The sequence below is a fragment of the Antrostomus carolinensis genome, unplaced genomic scaffold (genome assembly GCF_000700745.2).
Source record: "Antrostomus carolinensis isolate BGI_N321 unplaced genomic scaffold, ASM70074v2 scaffold5685, whole genome shotgun sequence".
In the NCBI taxonomy this organism is placed as follows: domain Eukaryota; kingdom Metazoa; phylum Chordata; class Aves; order Caprimulgiformes; family Caprimulgidae; genus Antrostomus; species Antrostomus carolinensis.
In genome coordinates, this window is record NW_010314124.1 from 16599 (window position 1) to 42236 (window position 25638).

Genomic DNA, 25638 nt, shown 5'->3' on the forward strand with positions numbered 1-25638 from the left:
ATAGCATCATTATTCTTCAAGTCTGATGGTCCAGCCAGTTTCCCACCCACCTTCTAAGTGCACCCATCCAGTCCACCTCTCTCCAATTTGGCTGTAAGGATGGATACTATACAAGCCTGCTTAAAAGTCTTCACTAAGGACAGGAAAGATGACATTCTCTGCACTCTCTTCTTCCACAAAAGGGAGGGAAAACAGGTTGGTTAGACAGAGTTTGCCCCGGTGAATTAATGATGGCTGTTGTCAATCACCATTTTGTCCTTCACATGTCTCAGAGTCACATTAATTTTCATAACCTCTAGGAATTCCCAGGGACTGAGGTTACATGCTACCTCAATCTCAAAGTATATAAAGTACAATTATTATTTGCTTTATAAAATATACTGATTTTACATCCCCCCCAAATAAGACATTTTCATACAGAATAACCTCTTTACAGCTGTTTGAAAAAATCTTTACTTTTACATGATTTCTATACACACTTTTATACATTTTGCCTGCTTCAAATGTACAGAATAACAGAAAACAAACTTTAACTGTTAATAAGTTTACAAGATAATATTTTTTTAAAAAACAATACATCTTCCTTCCTTTCATGGCAAAAGCTTCCGCATGGTCAAGGATTCAAAAATTCATCCAAAATTTTCAGAGATGATTCATACAGGATTCTGAAATGGCATAAACCAACGCATAACAGGATTAGATATGCTAAATGCTAAATCAATCCTTGACTATTTGATTCTCAGAGCATAGCTACCCCGCATGATTTCTTTGACAAGTTATTCCATATTAGTTTAAGTATTAAAGATGCCTTTACAAATTACTTTTTAAATAGCTGGGGTTTTTTTTTCTTTCAACTTTTCCATTTTTCTGCTGATCATCTCTAGCTATAGTGTAATCTACAGCAAGCCAGTTTAAATTACTATGTCAATGCAAGCACATTTTCTAATATTTCATCATCTATTTAAAAACCCCACTTGTTTTCTTCATAGCACTTCTACTCTTTTTTCAAACATATCAAATCCTTTACCAATAATTCATACTAAGGCCACTTCTCTTTCTTTTACTTTCTTCCTTTCTCCCTCATTCTTCTTTCTTCTTCATTTTTCTCCTCACCTGTGGCAAATTTTTCCTATCCTGAGCTTTCTATCTTATCCTTATTAGCAGCTGCCTCCTTCTCTTAGTCCCTTTCTGACTCTTTTGTCTCACATTACTCCCTAAACAATCTCAAAGGTCTGCTCTGAATTTTCCATTTGGAAGGCCCTTTTTATTTTGAGATTATTATGATTGAGATCAGCCCTGCAGAGGACTTGGGGGTACTGGTGGATGAAAAGCTGGACATGAGCTGGCAATGTGCGCTTGCAGCCCAGAAGGCCAACTGTATCCTGGGCTGCGTCACAAGCAGTGTGGCCAGCAGGTCCAGGGAGGTGATTCTGCCCCTCAACTCTGCTCTGGTGAGACCCCCACCTGCAGTACTGCACCCAGCTTTGGAGTCCTCAGCACAGGAAAGACATGGACCTGTTGGAGTGGGTCCAGAGGAGGCTACAAAAATTATCAGAGGGATGAAACGAACACCTCTCCTATGAAGAAAGGCTGAGAGAGTTGGGGTTGTTCATCCTGGAGAAGAGAAGGCTCCAGGGAGACCTTATCACAGCCTTTCAATAAAAGTGAGCCTAGAATGAAGATGAGGACAAACTTTTTAGCAGGGCCGTTAGCAACAGGACAAGAGGTAATGGTTTTAAACTAAAACAGGGTAGATTTAGACTAGATATAAGGAAAAAATTTTTTACAATGCAGGTGGTGAAACACTGGCACAGGTTTCCCAGAGGTGGTAGATGCTCTGTCCCTGGAAACATTCAAGGTCAGGTGATGGGGCTCTGAGCAACCTGATGTAGTTGAGGATGCCCCTGCTCATTACTGAGTTGAGTTGGACTAGGTGACCTTTGAAGATCCCTTCCAACCCAAACCGTTCTATGATTTTCTTGCATTCCTTGACATAATCACTCATCTAGCCTTTGTAGTTACATTCTCATGCAACTTAACACTGCTCTAAAATATCCTCAGAAGACAAAAATGGGCACTTTGTTCTCCTTTTAAAACTATTTCACTGTTAACCACTATAAACTTTATCCTTCATGTTACTTTTGTAAGAGATTCTGTCACCTGTGTCTCTCAAGCGTTTTTTTTCTCCATATTTTTATTGTTATTATCTTAGACTGATGCCCCAAAGAAGCAAGATTAGTCAGTCATTAACCGTGACGAGTTAGGGCATTCATCATGAGACCCAGACCAAGACCTCAAATTAAAGAGGCACGTCTGCATTTTCACAGCAGTATACTGGATGTCAGGGCTCCCTGAATTCAGACTGCAATGGGTGTGTCACATGCTCCTCTTTATAGTGCTATATCCTTTAAGTCATGATGGAATTTAGCTGTCAAAACAAGCTAGCATTATAGTGTACAATAAAATTAGTATAATCTGTTAAGTATTGTGGTTTTAATCACAATGTTACTTTGCATAAATTTTATTTAATTAGAATTTAAGGCTAATAAAAGAATATATTTTTAACATTGGACCATGTACTAGCAGCACATTGGACAACAAGCTGTCATCTGGAATAGCTGTACACATCCCCAAACATTCAAATTTGAGTCAGTTTTACCAGGTGCCTTTCTAGTGAACTTTTAGATGGGTGGCAGGCAATTCATTCACAAAGTTATATTGCAAAACAATTCAAAAATCATTATTTACAGATGCAGTGAGATGGCAATGAAGAATTTAGGAAGCTAGCTAAGTGATATTACTGCAGAAATATCTTTCAGCACAGCCATTAGCTAAATTTAAATTCTAATACACATATATCAAAATATTAATTAAAGTAAATACAAAATATTAAGTCAAAGGTATTATTCTATAGCACATTTACTTTTATAGAGCATGGAACATTTCTCTCTAGCTTCTAAATCACTGCATTGACAGCTTTATTTGCATTGTTTTGCTAGGCATAAAGATTTGCATTTTATAAACTAAACTAATGTGTGTGCCATTACTCTTGAGGAAATTCTCTCAATATACAATATGTTGTCCAGAATTTTTAAGTGCACTGTACAGCATTTTTGAAATAATAGACCCACAGGGCCATCTTAAACTGCTAATTCAGCTGAAGAGGGAAGACTAAATTACAACAAAAAGTTTTGCTTCTGAATTAGTGCAACAATTCCTTGTTGTTTAAGGGCAGCACTTTAATTACTACACCAGACAGCATTTTTACTTTTTTCTCTCTTTGCTAATATGTAATAGATTACTTCTAAGTCTAAATTTAAGATGCTGGCACAGAACGCGAAGTCTTTTGGGAAATTAAAGAATGTCACTATTTCCTGGGTATTAAATAAAATAATACCTCAAGGAGTTATGAGATAATGCATTCAGAAGGAAAAAGCAATAATACTATTAAGAATGAGTTAAAAAACCAGTAATATATTTTAGCACGCATCAGTGCAGCCCTGTGTGTTATAAGATTGTGATCAAATTAATGATCAAAGATCTAGCTTGCAGCATACTGTAACTAAAATTTGGGGGTTTGGTAAGAGGAATAGGATGATAAAATAGTTTACAAACACCAGGGCACATTTCAGACTGTATATAATCACATTTTAGTTCCACATTAGCACACCAGTACCAGAGCACTAAAAATGGCATGTCAGAAGACACTAACTAGAGGCCTAGCCTGGTCCAACATTACGTCTATCTGAGAAAGTGCAAACATGCTGTAAATTAGTCAAGCAAAATCTAACCACTGAAGAACTTCCTCCTAACCTTTTTTCAGCGTGAATTCTTTTACTTTTCTGGAGAGAAAAAATCCCCAACCTACCTGTACAAATATGAATCCTCCCAAATTCTGCAAAGCTGTGTGATAGCTTCTGAGTTTTGTTGTCATATTGCAATTCTGATCCTTTTAAAAAATACTTATCATCATGTTTGTATTCCTAATATTTTAATTTTATCTAAAACTATCTCTTGGTGTTGTATTATACAAAGGTAGCCATTCATATATCATGAAATTAAAATACTGTGTAGTACCTTATGCTCTTCATCTGCCCCAACTTCTAGGTTGATTTGTCCCTGTTCACTGGGCAGAGATGATCATGTAGATTCATAAAGCAATTATCTGTGTTCTTACTGAAATTTATAGTCAGTAGTGCACTCAGATGGCACCAATTATTCATTTTAATGTGCCTATTTATTTAATCATGTTAAGATTTGCTTTAATGTCTCAGCCTTTTCCACTGGCTTGATTAAAAGAAGTCCAAACTGAATCATGATACTCTGCTGCTCGCCTTTCTTTTCCAGATCATTATTATTATTTTAAAAAATATTCTAGTAGAACACTTGGCAACCCAACGTTAAATGATTTCATGGGAAGAAAAAATTGGGTTTTGTTTATTTTTCTTTGGTTTTGTTTCTAAGTTAGGTCCAAACCAAAATAAATTTGTTCACAGCCAAGCAACTAATTAAAACAATCTACCCAGGTAGCAGTCACTCTGAGTGTTAAAAATCCAATTATGTAGTGATATTTTTTTAAAATAAAATATTTTTTGGTTCTTTATCAATTTTATTTTACATGAGCACAGTGTCCTCTGTGGAAACTCTCAAAGTCTTGACAGCAAAATTTCTGTTTACTATTTTCTTTTGTCAGACACGAAATAGAAGTGAAGGGTGCACTGGTTTTTGTGGGGATTTTTTCCATAAAAAAAAAAAAAAAAAATCTCATTTGTGATGGTACATAACTGAAATGGCTTGTATATATTGTAACACTTTCTCGTCTTGTTCTTAAGATTATATATCTATTTAAAGAGAGTTGCATAATACCTTTTTGGCTGTGATATAGGAGCAGATTTAAATGAATGAATGCATATTTTGTTAGCAACCACACAGCTACTCTATTGTATGGTCCCAAATATCAAGCTTTTTTTTTTTTTTTCCCCCTGGAAAAATCCAATTTACCTTCTGCACTTCTGAACCAATTCCAAATGAATATTTACTGTACAGCCCTAGTTCTACCACTGCCAGAACACTTAGTGCAGTTGAGCTTCTTGCTACAACTCAAGTGCAAACTCTAAGGATTTTAAGTATCATAATAGGGAAGGGGTATAGCTCATGTGGCCTCCTCTTATTTAGTAGCATCTCAGAACTTTAGTATTGACTTTAAAATCAGTGACATCAGTTCAGTCATAGCAAAGCTGCCAAAGGACTATGCTTAGTCATTACAATGCCAGAGAACAAAATGCCTCAGGCTGGTGATCCACCAGAAGAGTATGCTGGTGCTGTGGAAGGGTGCTTAAGTCTGAAGGACCATGCAAGAAACTTAAGTAAAATCACAGAATCACAGAATGTTGGGGATTGGAAGGGACCTCGAAAGATCATCCAGTCCAATCCCCCTGCCAAAGCAGGAACCTAAACGAAATTACACAGGAAGGCGTCCAGGCGGGTCTTGAATGTCTCCAGAGAAGGAGACTCCACAACCTCCCTGAGGTTGTGGAGAGAGTTTGTTTTGTTTTGTTTTAAAGTCTGTCTACTCCACATCCATTGCTTGATGAAATAGTAAGGATCATCAGTTTGAAGAATTAAAGAATGCAAGGGCCTCTGCATGTTCCGGCCACTGTGGTGAATTAATAATTTTCTCAGTATTGTTGGATGAACGTCCATCACTACAGTCTTTTTTCTTCATATTCTGTTTGTGCTTTTTAATGTCTACTTTGCATGTTTTCTAATTCCATGGGCAGTTCAACAACAATAAGCAGAAATCAAATGTTAACAGATTTTTAGACTTAAGCAAGTTTGAGACATTTAAGGCTAAAGCATGCATCACAATCGTCTACCTTAGGCAGGTCTGAAATTGTAATGATTGAAAACGTAATGTTGCCAATCACTTCCAAGAAACTTATCCCAAAAAATCTAAAAGTCAATCAGATATGGCAGCAAAATCCCCAAAAAGAGAAAATAAAATCACTTGTGGAAAGGTCTTAAAGTCATTGTTATATTCAGTTAAATTTTTACCATCTGCATAAGTGTGGATTCATATGTTTAATACCAAAATGTGGGAGAAAAATTTCCTCGTAATAAGAAACAGTAAACAGACCACTTGCTTTGTTCTACACCAGCTGCTAACAGAACTGATTTTCAGGACCAAATCCTGTAAAATACAGGATCAAGTCATAACACATTCAAATTAAATGCAAAAAACCAAAGTAAATATGTAAAGATTTCAATCACAGCAAATGTATGGGCAGAAAATTTAATACTGTGCTGGGCTCACAATTGTTCTACCCACTATTTTAAACCTTGCAATTGTTCAGAATGCTCTAACTTTATGATTTAAGTACAAAACACAGCCAATTATTGCAGAGAAGGTATAGAATAGGTTAGTTAGTGTTCATTTCCCACAGCACATTTACCTTCCAGTGCTACTACATTCTTCCGTGGCAGTATCCTTGCATGTTATCAGCTTCTTTTGAAGGACAGTTGCAATATCCTTTAGAAGTGAAGTTTTGTGCTTACCTATTTGAAATAAGCTTATGATGAAAAGTTGGACAAAAATAATGATTTATCAAAAAAACCCCTGCATATTTTCATCAAATATTTTTTTAACATGAAAGATCATTTAATGAAAGATTAGATATTAAATTAGACTTTCACTGTCCTTGATTAATTACTGTGTATTTCAGCAAATCAGAAAAAGAGATGGACCCTATGAGTTCACAAACAGTTGTATTTTCAAACTCACTACACAAAGACTGAAAGTCCAAAGCTTAACAACATAATTTACATGTGATATAATGTTAAATCCTGTAGAAAAATGGTAACTTAACAGGATGAGGAAAAATGCCTGTTGAATTGTATACGAACTCAGCTTTCAAAATGTAGCACATAAAAAAATAAACAAAAATTGTTTGACTGACCTTTAATTATAATCACAATGCAGACAGTAGCTGTTAGACTAAAAATCCCTTCAATTTCTTCAGAGAGAATGCATTCCATTAATTCATTTAAAAATGACCTAAGGAAAAGTAAAGCAAAAATATGGTATAAATCATGGGTTTTTTTCAAAACAGAACAGAACACAGGTTTGTGATTATGCTGCCCTGCCACCACAGCTTCAAAGATACATGCGGGACAAAGCAGTGGTTCTTGGGTAACTGAAGACTTCATGCTGCTTCTGGAACTGAGAATATCTGAGTTAGCAGAATGGTAAATTGCTTGGGAAGAAAATAAAGCTTGTACACAGAATAAGTAACTGTTAAGAGAAATTAAGAGCTCGTGGACTATTTGGGGAAAATCGATCTGTGAAAAAACTACTGGTTCTACTGGAATTTGAGTAATTTGTATTGAAATCTCTAACTTCAATTTCTACTGAAGTTTAAAAAAATACATTCTATGACTCCAATGAATTGTTAGTAACTACTTGTGCCCTTAAAACTACCACTACTTGTAGCCTGATTGGAAACGAGTTTAATTAACACTTCAGTTTAAAAGGCGTATCTCATAAAAATTAAAATAGATAGATTTCCAATTACAAAACAGTGAAGAACATTTATAACTAAATATAGCCCCAAAACACTTCCAAACTACATTTTAGATATTGAAAGTATGGACAGACTAACAGACTCAAAACAACTGTTCATTGTAAATTCTGTGATAAAAACTAATGCTATATGTATCTTAACATATATCTTGTGTGTTCACAGAACAGAAGCTCACATCAGATTCTGCAAAGGCTTTAGCTTTGGCATGGAAAGATGATTATTTCTGGGATATTGAATGATTTACTGGTTATGGCCTATCAATACTGGTTAATAAAAGACAACAGCCTTAAAAGTAGTCTCAGTCCTGAGGCACCAGTGGAACCACATGTAAATTATCTCCTCACTTAGATTTTCTTTGCAGCAAAATATGAATACTAGAAGACAGATACATCTTTATCAAAGTACTTATATAGAAACAATCTGGTCCAAACTAGCAGTTTTCTCTGTCAAGAATGGACAAGATTCTCCTTAATCACTACAAGAAAAAGTTTCAGAGGACTTCATTGAATTTCTGCACCTCTTTTCAAAAGAGGTGTGTAAAATAATTGCTTCACCAAAAGAGAGCACCTTGATGGACAGCTGCTGCCTCATAGAAGAACAAGATTTGGATTAGGAAGTCTATTGCTGGACTCTCTGGAATCCTTTGTTTCACAAGTTCAGCTAGAACTCGAGAAGGAGTGAGAAGAAAAACAAAAACCTCATGACAGCAGACAGTTATTCTGTGCCTGTCGGATGAGGAAGTTAAGAATAGAAGTTAGTTGTGATAAGTCATGGAGAATGACAGGATTTCTAAGGAATACACATTAGCCCCTTGATCATTCAAAATAACTCTGGTGTGTACAGTCATGTAAATAAAAACTGAATACAAAAAAACTAAGCAAAGGAAGATAATGAAATTCACTGCAATTAAAGGATTAATGCTATTTCTGGTAAATATTTTGTCTCATCTAAATACCTCTATATTGAGGGGATTCATGTTTGTAAGTATCTTATGAAAGAAGCAAGCCAAGTTGTATGATTAAAGAATTCATTTAGATGGACAGCATTGTAAATAAGAAGCACCCTTAGAAGCAGTAAAAAAATTGGAACCAACTCCCTCAATCAATTCCTACAAGCAGTATGTCAAGAGAAAGGGATTATTAAGTAGTGCAGGTAAATTTAGTAAGCATCTAGTTCCTCAAAGTTTATTTGAAATTAGAAATTAAAACTTTATTGACACAAATAAACTGTTCCTTACTAGCAACAACCTTGGACAAATTAACATAAAAACATTTACCTGACAACATTAACTGACTTCATAATTATGGCCATTAAACTGTTTGAAAGAGGAGGAAGATCTGAAATAGTCTTTGGTATAGTTAAGTCTCTTTCACTGGAAGCCTAAAAAAGACAAAAGTCAACAACTGTTATAGATCAAGAAATATATGTATGCAGAAAACATCAAAACAAATCTCTGTTTCAATAATTACACTAACCAAGACCTATCCTTAAACAATTAGAAGAAACATGCAGATGTTCTTTAATCCAATAGTGTTGTGTCCAAGTAAACAAAACAAATTTAAATTAGAAAGGCTAAAACTAAAATAAATAAAAAGTATTTGTATCAAGGCAAATATTCTCCATAGTTGTTCTGAACAGAAGTTTCATTTAACTGCGTTGTTGGTTACTATTCATAAAGGCACAGCCTACTAAACACAAATGAGTAGCCTTTGCGTCTCCAAGTTTAAGTGCACATACGTAATTTCTAAAAATAACTCAGGTGACCGTGATTTCCTGATTCTCTGTGTCGATCTTTTTGGTTCTGAACAGCATGGTAAGTATTTAGCTAGAACTAAGTTTTTATTTACTAGTACAATAACCTGGGGGCAGGGAAACCCCTAGCTCAGATGACTTACTGCAATGAACATTCATAATCCATGAGTATGGATCTGCAGCATGATTCAAGACCATAAACTTTTACACTGCAGCATCTGTAAAGACCATGATCTCATCCCACAGTCCCTCAGCTGATACATTAATATTTTCAAGTAAATCTCTGGCATTGTTGCAGTTTCTGACTTATTTAGCAACCACAGTAAGAGTACAGCCCCTTCTAAAGAACCTCTGCTCTTCCTTGCTAGATCTCAAAGCTTCCAATCTTACTAGTCATATTTGCTCCTAACACTACAAGCACCAGCAACATGTATTGGGAATGGTGACCTTCTCCTTCAAGGACAGTAATGGTTCCTTGGACTTTTAACACATACAATAACCTCTATCTATATATTCTTTTCAGTATCAGAGTTTCTTTCTTTGCTTTCCAAAGAAACTCAGATCAGATTGGAAATCCTCCAGACAAAAAACAGAGGAACAAAAAAACAGATGTGGTATGAGAAATGGATCTGTACAGAAGCAGAAAATGCTTAAGTGATCAGTGCCAAGCAAGACATCAGCCTGGTTTGGAACAGGATTACAGAACCTTATGGGACAGTTCCAAGAATAGGGAACTGGAATCTTTCAGAGAGTGGTTCACTTCTTAAATTCCCTAATGCTGGGTAAGATGAAATGAGGTGGGTTTAGAACAACCTCTCTCCCTCCTCCTTTCCCTGGGCTTTTATTGTTGAGCACAACATTGTATTGTAACAGAATATGTCTTTGATCAGTTTGGGTCAACAGTCTCAGTTGTGACCCCTCTCAACTTCTCATCCACCTGCAGCCTGCTCACTTTTTTTTTAGAGCAGGAGATGGAGGGAAGAGAGAAAACCTTGATGCTCTGCAAGCACTGCTCAGCAGTAGCCAAAACTAACTGGTGTGCCCTCACAGAATCCCAGAATGTTAGGGATTGGAAGGGACCTCGAAAGATCATCTAGTCCAACCCCCCTGCCAAAGCAGGATCACCTACAGTAGGTCACACAGGAATGTACCACACGGATTTTGAATGTCGTCAGAGAACGAGACTCCACAGCCTCTCTGGGCAGCCTGTTCCAGTGTCCTGTCACTCTCACAGTGAAAAAGTCTTTCCTTATGTTTACATGGAACCTCCTATGCTGCAGCTTGCACCCATTGCCCCTTGTCCTACCAGTGGACATCACTGAGAAGAGCCTGGCTCCATCCTCATGACACTCACCATTTACATATTTCTATACGTTAATGAGGTCATGCCTCAGTCTTCTCCAAGCTAAAGAGACCCAGCTCCCTCAGCCTTTTCTCATCAGGGAGATGCTCCACTCCCATAATCATCTTCGTGGCTCCGTGCTGGACTCTCTCAAGAAGTTCCCTGTCCTTGAACTGTGGGGCCCAGAACTGGACACAGTGTTCCAGATGTGGCCTCACCAGGGCAGAGTAGAGGGGGAGGAGAACCTCTCTTGACCTACTAACCACACCCCTTCTAATGCACCCCAGGATGCCATTGGCCTTCCTGGCCACGAGGGCACAGTGCTGGCTCATGGTCATCCTGCTGTCCACCAGGACTCCCAGATCCCTTTCCCCTACACTGCTCTCCAACAGGTCTGTCCCCAGCCTATACTGGTACATGGGGTTGTTCTTTCCCAGATGTCAGACTCTACACTTCCCCTTGTTGTATTTCATTACATTTCTCCCTGCCCAACTCAGCTGTGTTTTAGCCACAGATTTAAACCACAGCACGATAGGGATCACTGAAAAAAATTAATTCCTTCCCAGCCAGACCCAGTACAAATACACATAGAGAGAACACCTCAAAAACCGTGTCACTAATATACAACACTGTCTAATTTCTAAATTCTTCTGTCAGAGGCACATAGTGAACTAAGTAGATGCACTGTAGTATGAAATTATGGCAAATAAAATTTCCTGTTTGTTCCATGCCAGCACACACAAAATCTTGATCTGCAGTACAAAGATCACACTTTCTGAACATAGCTCTACTGTTCCAGCATAATGTTTAAAAGGCAGTAGGTGTTTTAAAAAAAAAAAAAAAAGTCAGCATTAACTTTACCTTCTGTAGCACATAATTTATCTCTGCTACTATAGCAGCCAGGAGAGTAGAGAGTACACCTTGGTGAACTGCTGGGCAAGATGAATGCCAGCACTGGACTGCAAGTATAAATTCTCCAAGAGGCATTTGAATAGAGTGAATCAACTAAAACCAAAGAAAAACAGATCATTGTTTTCAGATTGCTTCAGTAAAATTGCAATATTTCATCAAGCTTCTCTGTGAAGAAGTACAGATCACAGCTTGAAAGCTACTGGGGTATTCCAGTCACCTGGGATCAGACAGGCAGTCAGCAACATACTTCAGAAGTCTACTCATAAGATAGAAACAAACAAAACAATGCTTGTAACAAAAAAGAACTGAAATGTTTTTCAGAAGTCCTGAAAAGTACACCATCAAATTTTCCAGAGTGATCCACCCATCTCACTACTATCTAGCCTCTGCTGTAAAATACAGGAAGCTAACTTTTCTGTGAAGATTGGAGGTTTTGAAGAACTTTAGGACATCATACATATTTTGAAGCTGATATAATTCAGGCTGAAAGAAATAAATAAAATAATGACAATTTCTCCTCCCTCCCAAGATCATAATATATATAATCAAATTCTTTGTTCTGGATTGAGAACGTTCATTTAATTACAGATAAGATTAATAACCTATGAGTTATTAATCTTATCTGCAATTGTGGGTAGTTCAGGATCATCAGTAACAGAATGCATTGTTCTTCAATTTACTAGTTTTTCTGTCATGATGAGACCAACAATGGGCAAAAAAACCCCACTGGTAATGAGGAAATTTAAAAAATTTAATCAGATGTCAACTCGTATAATAACCTCAAAGTATCTAACACATTTACATAAAAATATGGATTCATCTACATATTAGGTAGCAATTTCAAGTGTAATATGGTACCTGAATCCCTTCTTCCTGTTGTTTCTTGAGTCTACGTGCCACGCATTCTAAAGCTTTCTGGAAGACGGTCTGTACAGCATGGAAAAGATTTGCCACTTCATCCGTCTCAGTATTTGCAGTTAAAGAAGCTTCAATAATTTCTTTTAGAGCATACAATAACACTGGAGCACAAAAGCCACCTCTCTCTAGAGAAAGAGATAAATACCACGATATAAAAATTGTAATGAGATGTTCTACAGGTACAATCTTAGAATGAAACTCAGTTATATACCATAAATAGCTAGACTTCACAAGTGTAGAAGATACATTTCATTTCTGAGCACACTTAGCTGACATTTTCATACAGTTAAATCAATATTTTAAGTATAAATCCAGTGTTCCTTCCAACTCTTGAAGTATAGGGATTAAAATTGTAGATTTCTTCAGGAATGGAGCTCTAATTCTGTCTGCACTGTAGACATTTCCAAATGTGAGCTAAATTTAAATAACGCTACAATGTTGTCTTCTAAGGCATACTGAGATATATATATATATATATATACACACACATATATCAACATATATATACCATTTTATATATATGTTAAAAACCACTTTATATACATATATAAACCCCTGATTTATATAGTAATAACTGGAATCTAAGAGCAAGAAAGAAATATTAGTTATCAACAGTGACATGGTTCTGGGTTGTTCTCTGCTTGTTTTCAACTTTCTAAGAAGCTGCTGTGATCATTTACCATATTATTGCTACTAGCTAGCATAAGTTGTAAACATCATTTTTTCAGAAACAGATCCCAAAATGCTAAAAGCAACAATTCTGCTCGTATAAGAAAAGTCAGATAAATATATATGGAGATGCCAATGTTAGTATGAAATATTGTACCTGTTTGTATAACTGAAAGACCCATATCCAAAAGCTGTGCCTGAAATGTGAGATTGCCAAGGCCGACCATTATGACATCTTTACATACTGTCAGGTAGGCCTAGAAATGAGATGCAGAAGTATAAAAGAAATAAAATTTATATAAAGTAACTGTCCAGTAAAACCTAAAAATAATAAAACTACAAAATCTTAGCCAAAAGCTGGTGCATCTACTTGGAATTACTCAGTTTGTAAACTCTGAAAAGCAGCAGTTCCCAACAGTTCTCCAAATGCTTAATTGCCCTTTTCTCCAGCAAAAGTTTTCTCAAAAGGCAGTAAATCCTCTTTTTTACTCAGTCTCAGATCAGAAGTATTGATATTTAACGTTTACCAAAGCAGAATATGACATCTCTACCTATCATTAATAGCAAAATTAAAAACAGCATACAAAAAAGAGCTTTTCCCTAGAGATACACACTTTACATACTAAACAGATTATAATACTAATGTGTAGTCAGAGCAGAGTAGAGAATTTTTAACCAGTCTATGTATACGTGAGCTGGGTTGTTCAAGGACACTGACTGTGACTCAGGTTAGTCCAAATCTTTCCCTTGACCAAAATTTGAAAAGACCCATAGCTCAATGCTAAAATACACCTCGAGTTAAGTGATATGTCATGGGAATGTAACAGAAAATTCAAAACTAGCTAAACCCCACCCCACATTATATAACCAAATACTTTCTGTGAAGGGCAAATGAAGATAAGGGGCAAGGCCCATTGTCAGTGATGACACTGGGGTTTGTGTCAGAGGGACAGGCCCCTCTCAATAAATCAGTGGCCTAAAGAGAACAGCTCCCCAGTTAATCCCTGCCCTTAACAGCAAGTGCAAAACTGAGTAACAGACCAAGCACAGAAGGAAAAGTGAAACTGAAATGAGAAAGAATGGGATAGGGGAAAGTGATAGAGAAATGTAAGTGGAAAAAGAAGAGACACCTCAGTCCCCTCTCATGTACAACAGTACTAAAGAAGCGACTGTAATTCCTGTATATTATATGGGTATTTTGAGACAAACTAGGTCTGCTTTTAATGCCAGCATTGTTTCTAAATATACACTCCAAACAATTAAGAAGCACAATCAATACCTCATTCCAATAAAAAACAGTATACAAGATGAGAAGCAAACAGGAGCTGCCTAACAAGTGTGTGGCTTATTACAGGAGATGGCAAGAGGCCTGGATTCTCTTCTTGACTTCCAGACAAGTCACATGAGTCTTTACACCTCAGTTTCTTCTCTGGAAATAATGATGCAGATGGACTTCAAGATCTACTAGTAAAGATTACTGTGTTTCATTACTGGCTAGTCAAGTAATATGTCAGATGGGTTTAAAGGTGCCAAATGCTTATTTTATTACTTCTCAAAGTTTCATATCCATTTTGCATTCAAAGCTAGGAAATTGATAGTAATGCCAGTAAAGATTCCCTATTTTGTGTCTTGTCTTTCTATAAAGTTGAGTTCTGTGCCTCCAAACTTCTAAAAAATAGCCACAAGAGTTATGATATGCATACTAAATTTTTCATTCAGAGATAATAGACAATAGCATACAAAACACACAAGAAACCTGTACCAGGAATGACTACAACACTTGTTTGCTTTTAGTATTCCTTTATATTTTCCAAAAAGCCATTTGGCTGCATCAGTGGGATTTAGTACAAGACTGACCTCCTCATTATTAAATTCCCAGGCAACTCACACCCTACGTTTATGCTGACTTCCCCAGATAGGCCTTATGGGACTCAGCACTAGAATGAAGCTTACTGGATTCCTCACGGTGTAATTTTACCTTTGTCTTTTGGGAAAGCAGGAAGGAAAGAAAGGAAGGAAGAAGGAAGGAAAGAAGAAAGCAAACAAGTAAACATGATTAGATCTAAATCCTCTCTCATAATCACACCACCTTCCTGGTCCTTCAAGTAATCTATTGTGCTATTCAACACATTGTATGCAGCTGCAGTGATTCTCCTTTTCAGAACTGAGATCCAGTGACAATGTTAACTTTATGTTAATGCATGTTTCATAAAACAATGTAAACATTACCTTTATTTAATATAGGAGATGAGAGACTGAGGATAAGAATTACTTGTTAGAAACCCAGGCTACATGATCTGCTGTGTCAGCAATTTCTTGAGTGGGCATTTTCACAACCGTGAAACATAAAACATGTTCCATCCTCACTTCAGCAGATATTATGAGACTATACACTAGCACTGGTACGTAAAAAAAGTTCAGATAAGAACAAGATATCAAGATATTGTTGACTTCTTCTTGTTGACTACTTGATTTAATTGCTAGGGTATGCACAATTATATTTATATCTTTTTATATTTATACAATATAAAGGTTATAACTAAACTCAAAGCATTAAAAAGAAAGAGGAGTGTGATTTTAAGTAATCAAAGGAATAGCAAAAGCACAAAACTGTAACCTCAGACTGAATTTCATTAGCTCATTCACTTGCTGGCTCTCCAAAAACTCCAGTGCACTATGTTGGTCAATATACTATTGCTACATACGTGGCCTTTCAGATTGACAGCAGTTTGATTTACATTATAAGAGATCTCTAACCTGGATAATCAATTCAGAAACATTACTGTGTTTTGAAATGCCATCTTCTTGATCACTTGACAGCATAAAAGGTACAACTTGACTTTCTATCCAAGCACCTGTCTCCTTCAGAAGTAAGAGGTAATCTTCTCCTTCTTCAGAAAACTGAAAAAAAAATGTAGAAGTAGTTTACCAATTGTCTTTCCAATTCTTTTGGAATTTCCTTATGATGTCAGCTGTAACTCCAGCTTATGCTGAGAAGGTATAACCATACCTTGTTCTGAAGATGAATACTCAACCTGCAAAAGAGGCTGAAGGCTCTTAGACCAGTTGCTTGATTGCAGCTACCAGAACCTGCATCAGTTGCTTTCAGAATTGAGTCAAGAATCTCCTGAAATATCAAGGTTTACATTTATATCTTCCAGAAAATCCTACCAAATTTTTCTTTTTTCAACAGCTTTAAACAAAAAGATTAAAAAAACCCACAAACCCCTCACTAAACAAAAGAAAACAAAAAACCCCACAAAACCCAAACCAAACCAAAAACCCAAAACCCAACAGGCATACTTTCAATTACTTTCATTTTGCAATGCCATAACTGATTTTCAGACTTTTCCTTACATGTACATTCCAAAAGTCAGGTCCCTTAAAAATGCTTAACACTAGATCACAAAAATTCTGAGGCATCTAAAATGGCAAGCTGGTTAAAATCTGCCACCTATATGATGTTAAGCACTCTTTTATAAGCACCCTTTATGGTAAGGAGAATACTACCTTTGCAGCACTGAGAAGTTTTAAAAGCTTCTTCAGTTTCTTTTTAGGAACAGAGAGTAGGCAATCACGATTAATAGGATGAGTCAATAAATATTCAATGTAATCAATTGCTAATTCTGGCTTCGATTCCTGTGTTACATGGATACGTACTCGTCGTTCAGATGTTTTAACACTCTAAATGTGAATAAAGCACAAAACCAGTACAGTACTGTTAGTATCTTACTTTACAACTAATTCCAAAGCAGAATATGGCATTAAAGAGAGGCTTTTCTATTTAAAAAAAATAAAATATACATAAAATCTAGCAGTTCCTTAATTCTTTAACACAGGCATATGCACACCTTTTTTGGGGTTAGTGTGTCAGACAACCAATCACAGACTAATTCCATAACATGTCCCACTTGACCCCAGCGACACATGCAGTCTATCAGGGTAGAATATTTGCTTTGGTCAGCTCCATTGTCAATATTTCTGAGTCTGGAGATCACACCACAGCTTAAAAGAAAACAAACAAACAAAAAGAGATGCATTAACTTCACATCCATCAGTGCAGAAAGGATTCAAAGAAAATCAATCAGTATAATGCCAAAAAAGATTCACCAATGGCTCAAATACATATTGGCACCTCACAGATTTTACTAACTTATTGAATTTGTTTAGTGGATTAATTTATCCAAATGGGCATTTAATACATCAAGGTGTGGAAAATCAACAAATACAGTCAACAAGAGATTTCTTCTCATTCATATTTTGGATTGAAAAATAGTACCTGAATGTTGGAATAGCAGCAGGGGGCATAAAGGATGCGAGAATAACCAGTGGAGTCATGCAACGCTCATCCTAGGATAAAAAAGTAAACTATATGAGGTACATGTACAGGTACACACATGCACACAAAACTAAATAGAGCACTGAAAAAGTATCATTAAATTATCTCAAATTAAGGATTTCCCTTTTTCACTAGAAATGGAACTGAAAGAAGATCATAACAACATGTGGCTCGCAATCTGAAACTTCTGATTCCTATTCTCAGAGGTCAATTATTAATTATCTTATCATTCAGCTTCGTGACAAACTGTCAGAACAACTGTTATGAATAATTATGGCTCCATTAGATTAATAATAATTGCAAAAGAAATACAGCTCTAGCTTACATTTTTTTCTAGTAGAGGCTAATATTTAATTGCACAATCATGACACTAACTCCTCTCAAGTAATTGGTGCCTTAAATGAATATTCATTCACATCAGAAATTTATAAAAAAGACTCTAAAGGAAATGGTGATTATATAACAATGGTAATGTAAAATGCACTACAAGTTGTTACAACACATCATAATACAGGGTCTAGATTATGACATAGTCACACTCAGATTATATAGAAATCAATCTATGAGAAAGACACTTCAAAAATAGCATACCTGTATGTCCAAGCTTTATTAATACAATCAGATGAAATTATTACTTACTTAGACATTTGAAGAGCTAAAATCTTTTAAAGATTATTCTAAAAACATTTAAAATATATATTTGTAGGTTTTCAGGGAAGAGATATGGTGCTTCAATATACAGTCTTCTAGAAACTAAGCCTCCAATGACAGGTCTTTTTAGATCCAAGCTGCTTATTCACTGTAAGAATATCAAAGTCAAGGAGGCTGCTTGCTAAAGCTATCTTGTCTGCTCACCAGAGCTAAAGCTATCTTGTCTGCTCACCAGAACCTTTCAGGAGAGATGTTACAACTTCTATCAAAAAAGATCTGGAATGCCTTTGACAACTTCCAAATGCTTTCAGAGTAGAGGAAGCATTTGGTATATCTGTGCTGCAGAATATTATGTAGCAATTAATTGCTTTCCACTCCCTGATTATATAAAGCAAACTTGAATGTTTTTAAGTATAACAGCCAAAATAACTTAGTATACTTCAGCATAAAAGCCATAAACAAAAATAGACATCCAGTAGATAATCCTTCCAAGTGCACTACAGGGTGCAGCAGGTAATATTAGCCACTATCAAAAGACAGCATCCTGAAGAATAACACTAGAACAATTAAACAGATCAAGGAGACTGAAAATATGAAAATGACTGATTTTAATTAATTGCTTATATCAAACCCAAACAATAAATAAGTGTATCAAAAGATCATTAGAGGGTAGAATCAAATCAGCAGAAATCAAATGCAAGAAAGTGAAAAAGGAGCCTCAGCTGTCTGTTCCAGCAGCTGGATCATAAGAAGTGGTGGTGGTGGTGGAAAGGTTTGGGTAAAGCAGGTAGAAAAACATGAGGATTCTCATCTACACTGAGTATTTATTCTGCAATGGCACATTTTCAGTTACTGATTTCCAGAAGTTCCAAAAATATTCAAAAGAATGGAATGCTATAAAAACATTACAAAGAGAACAATTTATTGCATAAGTATTTCTGTGTTGACTGTTTAGATAGTGGTTCATCAGTCAGATACTGCAATTGAAGAATAGCTTCTACCCATTTGGAGAATTCCAAGAAACTTGCTTTTTTTCATGGTTTATAGCAACGATGAGAAAGAATACTTAAGGCCATGAAAATAAATACCTGGAAATATATGAAGAAATTACTAAGCACTTACAGGAAAATCTAGGTTTTCTTTACCTTAAATACTTTAAAATATTCAGGAAGTACAGAAGCAAATTTTCTGATGGCATAATCTTTGGCATCTTCATTGTTTTCTAGTGCTTTGTGAATACTTCTCCAGAGAATTACAGTAATCTCCAATAAACTTGCCATGCTGGCCACATCATTTATTGACAAGACATTATCCAACACCTGAAATACAAATACTTAGATAATATTACCTATATATTCTCAAATATAAAATTAGGTTAAAATAAGGTTTCAAAAAAACCCCCTGAAAGTCCTATTAATTTCACAAAGGCATTGTATTTTTTATAGAACATGAACTCCACGATTCATTCTTACTCTCTCTATATAACTTGAGTCATCTTGCAAGGTTAATTTTGTGAATAATTTAGTTGAAGAATCAAACCAATTTATAATTAGTACTGGAATTAGGAAAGTATTCATGTAAAATATGCTTTATATTCCTTTTATCTTATTCTACCTACTTCACCAAATTCCTGCTATTGCAGGGCATGAAAACACCATCACAGCAGTTCTCCCCTTCTAATTCTACAGATGCCCAAGTGCTTTCCTTCAGATTTCTGTCACATCATTAACTGCCTATTTCTCAAATTAAGCACCACAGTAAAAAAGTTACCAGAACATATCATAAAGTGGACTTTCTTACACTTGTATTCTCCTTTTCACTTTCATCATCATCATCACTAGCATGAAGACTCTCTTTCATTGCTTTCTGGATGCAGGCATTCAAGCAGCGCCGGATAGTAAGCATCAATTTAGCTACATTTAAATATAATAAGAATAAATTAGACATTTACTATTTGTTAAGAATCTTGCTAATAAATGCTTCTAAGTGTCATGCTGGAAAGTCAGTCTGAAAACCAGGCAACAGAACCAGAAATAACTAGTTAATAAAATTTCCTGCTAAAAAGAAATAGAAAAAATGTCAAAATGTTTTATAACCTCAAGTATGAAGAAAAAATGGCAACATTATCACCAGGTTCTATAATTTTATTGTTAAAAAGTTTACTAAAAAAACCCCCAACAACCACCACCTTATGAAATCAGGATCAGAGGAAGTTCCCACAACTCCTACATTCATCTGGCACTGCTATTCATTTAATGACCTATGTTCAGTAATACATCCCCTCCAATGTCAATTCCAATTATTTATAAAAGATGTAGTAGCCTAACTGCACTCCTTAACGAGGAGCTCATCCCTAGGTAAAAGTGAAAGGGTTATGTCCACTCCGGTGAAAGTATGACTAGCTGAAATACACTAGCACAAGTTATTTCAAAACTACCTTACCAAGGTAATTAAGTCAAGGAGTGATGGCTTGGGTGTTTTACCCAAGTCGCTCCATGCTATTTTGTTTGTATAGTATCAGAACTCCTCTGAAACAAAATTTTCCCAATTTTACTTGGTACTATAGCATTTTTTTAAAAAGCAGCTATAGTCTGTGCAGTACATTCCCTTTCATTGAAAGTTTCTGAAGCTTTTAATAGGAAGGAGGGCTTTTTAGATTTTCTCTGAGCAACTTGAAAATACTACTGATCCACAAATCCCAGATAATCAGATTAGCAGACATAAATATTTTCCACCTTAGATAGAATCTTAGAATCATACAATGGTTTGGGTTGGAAGCGACCTTAAAGATCATCTAGTTCCACCCCCCTGCCATCAGCAGGGACACCTTCCACTAGACCAGGTTGCTCAAAGCCTCATCCACCCTGGTCTTCAACACTTCCAGGGAGGGGACATCCACAATTTCTCTGGGCAACCTGAGAATCTTCCACATAAAGATCTCAAATAACTTGAGACACTAGGGTATTTTATTTCACTAATTCTGCGTGATAAATAAATATCAACTTCAGTATTTTTAAGGCACATGTGAAGAGAAAGGGGAAAAGAGAAATCAGATAACAACACCAGCTAGAGTATAGTACAGCACCTAAGAGCAGAAACAAAAAACTTTGGTCTCTTCATTGTTGAAAAAGCTTAGAACCGCTGTCAGCAGTGTTCATTGCTGGTGTCAAGAATTTCAAAAACTACAATCTAATATACTAAAAATAAAAGATCTAGTAACAACATAGCACTTTTAGTGGATAAAAAAAAAAAAAAATAAGCAATTACATGGTGTGATAATAGTATTTCCAAAGACTCATAAGGTTTTGTACTTTACCTATATTGGTGGGGGCAGTATATTCATAAGCATATTGATAGAACTTTCTAGCTGCTGCTGAATTCATCTGGATGAGAGTAACACAGCGCTCGCACCACACATCCTCAGGTTGGTTAATGGGAAAGAAAGAGTTGAATAAGAGATTCACTATGCGTCGTGACACAGGCCGTGAATCAACTTCAAGACGAGCCAGAAGATGCTCCATGGGACAGATTTTCCAGAACTTTTTAAAGTGAGAAAAAAATATTCAAGGAGTTAAAAAACCAGAGGAAAAAACAATCAACTCTATTAAGTGTTGTCCACACCAAAAGTCTCAACAAATATAAATAGCATTTACCAGAAATGCATGAGCCTTTTTAATTTTTACCAGAATACCAACATACTTGAGGTCACATATTGCTGAAACAATGCCACTTTGTTCTGATGCACCTCTAAATCTCCCAGTATCTCTGATAGACCAGTAAAATTCCAGTTCAAGCAATTCCAGCTCAATATCCCAGCCATGTTAATGCAATTCCATTGGTAGAGGGAATAATTATTTACTTTACAAGGATATCACCACAAAATTTAATTATTTGTAATTAAGTGCCATGTTTCATATTCTCATCATGGGACAAAGTAGGACCAAACTACCTACAGATGTGGCATACACCCTAAAACCTGTATAGAACAAGACCCTTTCCAAAACCATTCCAAACCACAAGTGCATCCCATCAATAGCAGAGCTCTAGCTTACTTGTAACACAGTAATCAAAGGCTATGAAATCCAGAAAGAATAAACAGCTTGTTATGCCAGCAGTAATACTGCTCACATTTGTAATTTTTGTGAGATCTTGAATTAATTACACTGTGCACTTTCAGATTTAAAAAAAAACCAAACAAACAATACACACACACACCAAAAAAATAGGGTTTATTGGCACTGAAGTGTATTATTTTATTCTTGAAGTAGAAATATTTGCAGCAGCTAATTCCCCCGTAATTGCAAAGTATGGGCATCTCTACTAGAATTATCACAAAAAAAGGTCCTTGGAGTAAGCATTAAAGAAATCCCAGGACTTGCCAGAGATACATATTACAGTCTTTAAATAAATAGGAAGTTACTGAAAAAAGATCTCACACTTACTAGGATTTTTTTCTTTTATGTAAACCTGATCCTTTGAGCATATTTTGGGGAATTTAGAAGGTACTGGAACGGTCTAATATCAATATATGTCTTTAAGGTCCTGTCATCAAACCTGGAATGCACACATTTGGCAAGCAGGTAATTCTTGTGTTAGGGGGAGATGTTTTCCTTAAGCACTGAGGCCTTAAGAATCTGACAAACTAAGTATTTATTTAGTTCTCTTCTAAACAAGAGATGCATATCTCTGACTTCATATAGCGTATGTGCCTAGCACAACATAACCATGTCCTAATAATTAGACTTAGCAAGACACAAAAACAAGGTTAAAATAAAATATAAAATTGAAATTTGGAAACCATTAACAGCAGAGAGTGACAAAAGCACTCAAAGACACTATCCAGCTTAAGGCTGGACACTATCTCCCTAAATAAGAGTCCACAGCAGAACAAGTTTGTTCAAATCCCTATAAAAAGATACCAACATCCCAGAAGAAATGCCCAAAAAAGACAAATAGAAATTATAAAAACAGGCAAATAAAATTTAAAAAGCAATTCGGTAAAGACATTAAGCATTTAGAAGGTGAGAGAGTCCTGAGGTGAGCTAGCCGGGGGGAAGTGTGGCAGTTCTGCCTGCTCAGCCCGGGCATGGCCACGAGAGGGCAGGGAAGACAGAGACACGCTGAGAACAAGCTCTGCTGAGACTTGTGATGCCAGCAGCCCCTGAAAAAAAGCAGGCAAGCACAGAGACGCCACTGGACCTATTAAGCATCCCAAACAAGTCAAAAATATGGGGGAGAGGAAAAGGAGATGAGTGTATTTGGCTCAACTAAAAAACAAACTTTCCAGCATGTCTGTAAAATCTCTGCCATCAGGAATATCCAGACACAGTACTATCTCATACAGTTATTTTTTCTGAGAAGAAAGCCATGGAAAGGTTGAAAGGTCATCAGGACTAGTTACAATTTATTTATTTACTTTAAAAGATTTTTCATGGACACCATCATTTCAGTAGAATTCCCAAAATCTCTGGAAAGAAGTACTTCTATACTACCACCTACATTTGGATCAAAGCCTTTAAAATGGACAGAAGTGACTAACAGCAACAGAATTCACAAGTCTCAGAAATAAACTCAGCAATACACTCAAATATAAGACGAGGGGAAAAACTTAAATTAAGAGTATTATTACATTAAGCATGATTTTTTTTTTTTCCTTCTAGGAATACTGCAGTAGTTTCAAAAGGTACTTTTTTAAAAAAATAAATGCCTTGATTTTATCTCCTTGCTCCTATATCAAGTGTCACTTAATCCTACCTTAGCAGCCTTGGTAGCCTTAACTTTCAGCAGCATATCAACAAAAGCCACTCGCACTTTCTCTGAATTGTCATGAAGACTGTGTTTGACTGTTGGCAGGAGCTGTTCCAGTAATGGATGACTTAGTTTGTTGTCCAAAATTATTGGTAGGCACTGCAAGAAAAAAAGATTATGTTAAAAAAAAATTAAAAAAAATTAAGAGTAGATTTGCAAAAAGATGTAGCTAAAAATTGCTGAACTGAATCGTGACACTTCAAAGGTTAAATCAGGCAGGGACAGACACTGTGCATGCGTGTTTCTCCTGTAATATTCTTGAGTAAAAATTGTTCCAGTTATTTCAAATTTCCAGTGAACAGTGAACTATGAAAAAACTTCAGATCTACACTGAAGCCACAATATTGCTTTCTACCTGAGTGCAGTGTCCAGTACTTTTTGTGGTAGCAATGTGAGCTCCCTAAACTGCTGATTTCAGATTAAAAATACTTATTTTTTTGCTGAGTTTCAATCAACACCATCTACTTACCCAGTACAGAACCCCTCATGCAGCTGTAGTAGAACAAGTGATGATTAACATCAAGATAGCTCCAAATTAAGGCTGAATTGATACATACACAAAATTTAAAGTGAAAATACCACCACTTAGGGAGTTCATTTTTCTGTCCAAGCTATCAGTTATTTATCAGATGCCAGGAAGATGTAGATGAACTAATCCTAACATACTGAACAATGCATGGCAGGCCTGCGTGCCCAGAGAAACAGAATGTAATTACATTCCTGCAAACCTCAGAAACACAAAGTAGGGTACAAAATTGTAACATAATTGTGCCTGTGGAGGGATGGGTGTTTTAACCAGTGACATAGAAACATACTGGAACTTATCTGCATACATTTTTACGTCTAAGCGTAACTTCTAATAGCTAAAATAACTAAATTATCGTGTCCAAACAATGTATATAAGACTAGAAATGGAAAATGGTTGAGAGTCACAAAGCCAAACGGTCACTATTTTAAAAAGCAATTGTTCATTCCAAATGTGTGGCTTTTATGAAACGTGTGCAAAACTTGTGTGTATTAGGAACTTTATTGTATGAGTCATTTTGCAGAATAAATAATTTCCTTGACTTACACGGCCTATAGTAGAAATCTGTGTATCATATAAAATATAATAAATGACAATAATTATTTTAAATTCATAAAAAAATATTTACTTTAAAAACAGAGCATCGAACATCAGCAGATGTTATATCACATGCCAACTCTCCGATTAGTTTTTTTAAAAGATCAGCAAGAACTGTTGGAGGAATCATCTCCCAGTATTTGGCTGTTATCTGACTAACTCCGAGTATCCCCGTGGAGCGGACAACTGGATGAGGATCTTCTAAGAGACTCTAAAACAAACAGAAGAATAATAACGTAAGTATATGCATTATTGGGACTCTACTGCTGTTTGACATTAACCTATCATAAACAAAATATTGGCCAATTTTTTTAATTGGACTTTTGAAACAGTTTCTTTAAAAATAGCTCACTTTAAGTCTTGCATCTGTGACATAATTAAAAATATTTAGACTTTATTTACATATGAGTTTACACTGGCCACTGTTCCTGTGCAACAATATAAAAACTTCTAAATTCATTCAGTTATCTGATGTTTACGTTTTTAAGGACCATACTCAGAATTTCACAAACATTTTCTCAATGAAAATACTATTCCAGTTCTC

The 25638-nt window shown here is 35.9% G+C and overlaps 1 protein-coding gene across 1 annotated transcript in view; it reads right to left on the reverse strand.

Annotated features, from left to right (window-relative positions):
• Positions 1 to 483: 483 nt before the first annotated feature.
• NCAPG2 (non-SMC condensin II complex subunit G2) overlaps positions 484 to 25638 on the reverse strand; it is a 51197-nt gene continuing 26042 nt past the window's right edge. The window contains exons 11-27 of the mRNA XM_010167522.1: positions 25126 to 25305; positions 23918 to 24070; positions 21480 to 21702; positions 19964 to 20076; positions 19309 to 19482; positions 17453 to 17523; positions 17025 to 17178; positions 16684 to 16857; positions 16184 to 16300; positions 15931 to 16074; positions 13331 to 13430; positions 12445 to 12629; positions 11536 to 11679; positions 8857 to 8960; positions 6957 to 7054; positions 6453 to 6555; positions 484 to 665 (exon numbers count right to left, since the gene is read on the reverse strand). Coding sequence (XP_010165824.1) covers positions 614 to 665; positions 6453 to 6555; positions 6957 to 7054; positions 8857 to 8960; positions 11536 to 11679; positions 12445 to 12629; positions 13331 to 13430; positions 15931 to 16074; positions 16184 to 16300; positions 16684 to 16857; positions 17025 to 17178; positions 17453 to 17523; positions 19309 to 19482; positions 19964 to 20076; positions 21480 to 21702; positions 23918 to 24070; positions 25126 to 25305 — 2289 coding nt within the window. The 3' untranslated portion in view covers positions 484 to 613. The remainder of the gene's footprint in view (positions 666 to 6452; positions 6556 to 6956; positions 7055 to 8856; positions 8961 to 11535; positions 11680 to 12444; positions 12630 to 13330; positions 13431 to 15930; positions 16075 to 16183; positions 16301 to 16683; positions 16858 to 17024; positions 17179 to 17452; positions 17524 to 19308; positions 19483 to 19963; positions 20077 to 21479; positions 21703 to 23917; positions 24071 to 25125; positions 25306 to 25638) is intronic.